We start from the raw sequence: 3,531 nt of genomic DNA on the forward strand, positions 1-3,531 counted from the left end.
CTTCAATTGAGAGGATATTTTCAGCCATGTCTACTATAAAGATAGATTTGCGTAGTAAAATGGGTGATGACTGGCTCAATGACTTGATGATATGCTATAATAAGAAGGAGATATTTATAAAGATTGATAATGAAAAGATGAAAAAGCGGTTTCAAGATATGAAAAAGCGTCGTATGTTATTGCCTAAGAAATTAGTGGTATGCTCTATTCTCTTCTAAATTATAATTTGGCGGTCCATATATATTTGACTAATCAATTATGTCTATTTGTGTAGATTACTACTTTGGATGAATAATGTGTGTCAACGTCAAGCGCCGTCTATTAGTTTCGTAATTTGGCCTTTCGGTATGAATGAACTGCTTCTTTATTTTTCATGATGTATTTTGTGAATTTCATCGTTAACCAATGTTTTTAATATAAGACTACTTCTGGCTATCATATTTGTCTATTGTGAGGGGTCATAGTAGAGCTAAGTCGCTGTAGCACTTTTGTTCAGCCCCTCCTAAATTTTTTTCTAGCTTCGTCCTTGGTTGAGGGTGGACCCAAGTGTGGCTCAAGGGCACTAGATGTCCAAATTTTCTCTCTCCTCAATCGGCTAAAACCGGGCCGCGGTGTCCAGTGACCTAATTTCAACGAACCAGAGAGTCTTTTGGTAAACTGCCCAAAACAAAATATCCATCAGCATACGACCATCCATTTGGATGTTCGGCCGACAATTTTCCCTTCTAGAGAATGTTTTAGCCTTTTTCGCGCATCATTCACGAATCACGACAACCTTTATTTCGCTCGGAGAGAAGGTGCAAAAGGGATCGAGGAGAGAGAAATTAAAGGATATCAATCGATCGAGCTGAAAAGTGAAGGGGGTCGCCGAGAGGAGGAACGAAGACAGAGAGGGGTGGATTGAGCGAGCGAGAGTACACTGATCACACTCGCTACAGTATGCAGTGCAGGCACCTACTTGAGAGCGACCTCCCGCCCGCCCGCCCGCTCTTTTATACCCCACCTTCTTCGATCCCAACATCTCCCTCTCCTCACTGTCGTCGTCTTCGTTCCCAGGGCCAGCGAGAGCTTCGTTCTGGAAGGCAGCAAGCAACTGCCGCAACGGTAGCTTGCTAGCTACCTCGGGCGCGCGGCATGGCGAAGCGGACGAGCGGCCCCAAGAAGAAGCTGAGGAGGGGCCTCTGGTCGCCGGAGGAGGACGACAAGCTCATCAACCATATTGCCAAGTATGGCCACGGCTGCTGGAGCTCCGTCCCCAAGCTTGCAGGTATATACACCATGTGGACACCTTAATTAGAATTTGTTAATTCTCGGCTACCCTCATATAAAGCAATGCCTATGAATGTTACTTGAATTGAATGGTGTCTTTATATAAAAAAACTGTGAAGATGCATTGTTTGCTAGCTAGTTGAATTGTTTGGAATTCGATTGTTTGTGATGTTTGCATATGTTAATTAGGTCTAGGGAGGTGTGGGAAGAGCTGCAGACTGAGGTGGATCAACTACCTGAGGCCGGACCTCAAGAGGGGAGCATTCTCGCAGGAAGAGGAGGACCTCATCATCCATCTCCACTCCATGATGGGCAACAAGTAGGTGGCAGTGGCAGGCCATGCACACACGCATCATTAGCAGAAGCAGAGATCGCCAATTTGATTACATTTAGCTGCTGCTGATGAATGAATGATCGGCCAACCGGGAATAATTAAAATGATTTGTTTTGCACGAACAACACAGGTGGTCTCAGATTGCAGCACAGCTGCCGGGGCGGACGGACAACGAGGTCAAGAACTTCTGGAACTCGTACATCAAGAAGAAGCTCCGGCAGCGCGGGATCGACCCGGCCACGCACAAGCCGCTCCCGCTGGCCGCCGAGGCCAGCAGGGCCGCTGGCGCGGGCAGCAGCCGCACGGCGGTGTTCAGCGACGCCGAGCTCATCCTGTCGTCGACGACGACGGCCGCGGGGCAGCACATGCTGCCGCCTCCAGCAACGGCAGCGGCGGAGAGCTACGTGTACAGCTACAGCCACAGCAGTGGCGGCGGCGGCGCGAGCGACGGCTCGCTGTCGGGGTACAACAACAGCAGCAAGCAAACAGCTGCAAATCACATGGGTGCCGCAGCCGCAGCGGGGTCGTACCTGCAGCAGCAGGACCCAGCAGCAGCCGACGCGCTGCACTGCGGTCCCTTCGGTGTCCCGGCGGTCGTTCTCCCGTCGGTGTCGACCTCAAGCACGCTGAACTCGATGGCTGGCCTAAGCCCCGCGGCCACCACCACCGACGAACAGTGCAACAACAACTGTAGCAGCTGCAACAACGCGTTCGAGCTGATGTCGGCGACGCCGCACAGCCATAGCAACCACCACCTGCCGTGGTTGGAGGTGGGCACGAGCGGCTACGGCGGCGCCGCCTCCGCCGCCGTGGTGGACCACTACGGCGCGGCGCTGGACGAGCTTAAGTGGTCCGACTACGTGTTCGACGGCTACGGCGGCCAGGCGGGACAGAGCATCTACGGCGACAGCAAGGACGCCGTGCAGTTCGTGGACGCCAACGCGCTCAGCAGCAGCAGTTGGTGCTTGAATTGATCCCATCGTCGGCCCAACGCGCTCGGCGGCGAGCAATTAATTAATCGGCGGACGCCGGCCAATTCCAACTCCAACACAGACACAATTACACAAACACTTTATACGTGTGCATGTGCTCGTACGTGCCTAGCTACGATTGATTGATGATAGCTCATGCATGTTTGCATTGGTGAGCTTCTGGTTTTTGTAAATTAAAATTTCGGCTTCTTTCGGATTGGTTTACCGGGCTTGCGTTGCGTGTTAATTTTCCGGTGCGGTCGGTCGACATGTAGAGTCCATATGGTGACGGTGATTTCGGGGTGACGAGACATCTATATATATATATATATATATATATATATATATATATATATATATATATATATATATATATATATATATATATATATATATATATATATATATATATATATAGAGAGAGAGAGAGAGAGAGAGAGAGAGAGAGTACAAATATATAAATGAGAGGTGTTGAATTAAATTACGTGGTTGATTAAATAAAAAAAACCGTGTGATTGGTCAGTAACCTCTCTGTTTCAGCATTGGATTTTATCATACCATGGGGTCCCCCGTTTTGTTTTCTTTTCGTGATGGTGTAGGTGTTGGACCTGACGTCGCCCGTGCTTCAATTTGGTTATGATTGTATATACTACAAAAAAGTTTTTTTTGTTTGCATGCACAACTTTATCGTCTAGCTAATAATGAATATGCTTTCGTTCACAATTATAAGTTGATACCCCCATGGACTGTAGAAGCTGACTTAATCTAGATTGTTACAAATTTGGTTATAGAAGCGGAGTTTTGAGGCTGTTTGACGATCCATAGATGGTAAAAACTAAGATATACAATTTTCAGTGTAAAATTACTATAGTGCCCTCATTCTTTGATTTTTATGATGTTACTATGGGAGAAAGAGAGGGGCAATATAGTCTTTTAATTAATGTCTAGAAGCTAGAA

General features: G+C 47.8%; 1 protein-coding gene across 1 annotated transcript; it reads left to right on the forward strand.

Moving 5' to 3' along the window:
• The first annotated feature begins 1,015 nt into the window (after positions 1–1,015).
• Positions 1,016–2,800, forward strand: LOC136552786 (myb-related protein Hv33-like). The gene is made up of 3 exons (XM_066544351.1): positions 1,016–1,267; positions 1,459–1,588; positions 1,734–2,800. Exons 1-3 carry the CDS (start codon positions 1,135–1,137, stop codon positions 2,575–2,577), a joined length of 1,107 nt encoding a protein of 368 aa, XP_066400448.1. The 5' UTR covers positions 1,016–1,134; the 3' UTR covers positions 2,578–2,800.
• Positions 2,801–3,531: the final 731 nt, after the last annotated feature.

Source organism: Miscanthus floridulus, chromosome 4, assembly GCF_019320115.1.
Source record: "Miscanthus floridulus cultivar M001 chromosome 4, ASM1932011v1, whole genome shotgun sequence".
NCBI lineage: Eukaryota > Viridiplantae > Streptophyta > Magnoliopsida > Poales > Poaceae > Miscanthus > Miscanthus floridulus.

Coding starts and splice junctions, on each gene's coding strand:
- LOC136552786 (XM_066544351.1), top strand. CDS start 1,135: ATGGCGAAGCGGACGAGCGGCCCCAAGAAGAAGCTGAGGAGGGGCCTC. Junction 1,268..1,458: donor CTCCGTCCCCAAGCTTGCAG/GTATATACACCA, acceptor TATGTTAATTAG/GTCTAGGGAGGTGTGGGAAG. Junction 1,589..1,733: donor CACTCCATGATGGGCAACAA/GTAGGTGGCAGT, acceptor CGAACAACACAG/GTGGTCTCAGATTGCAGCAC.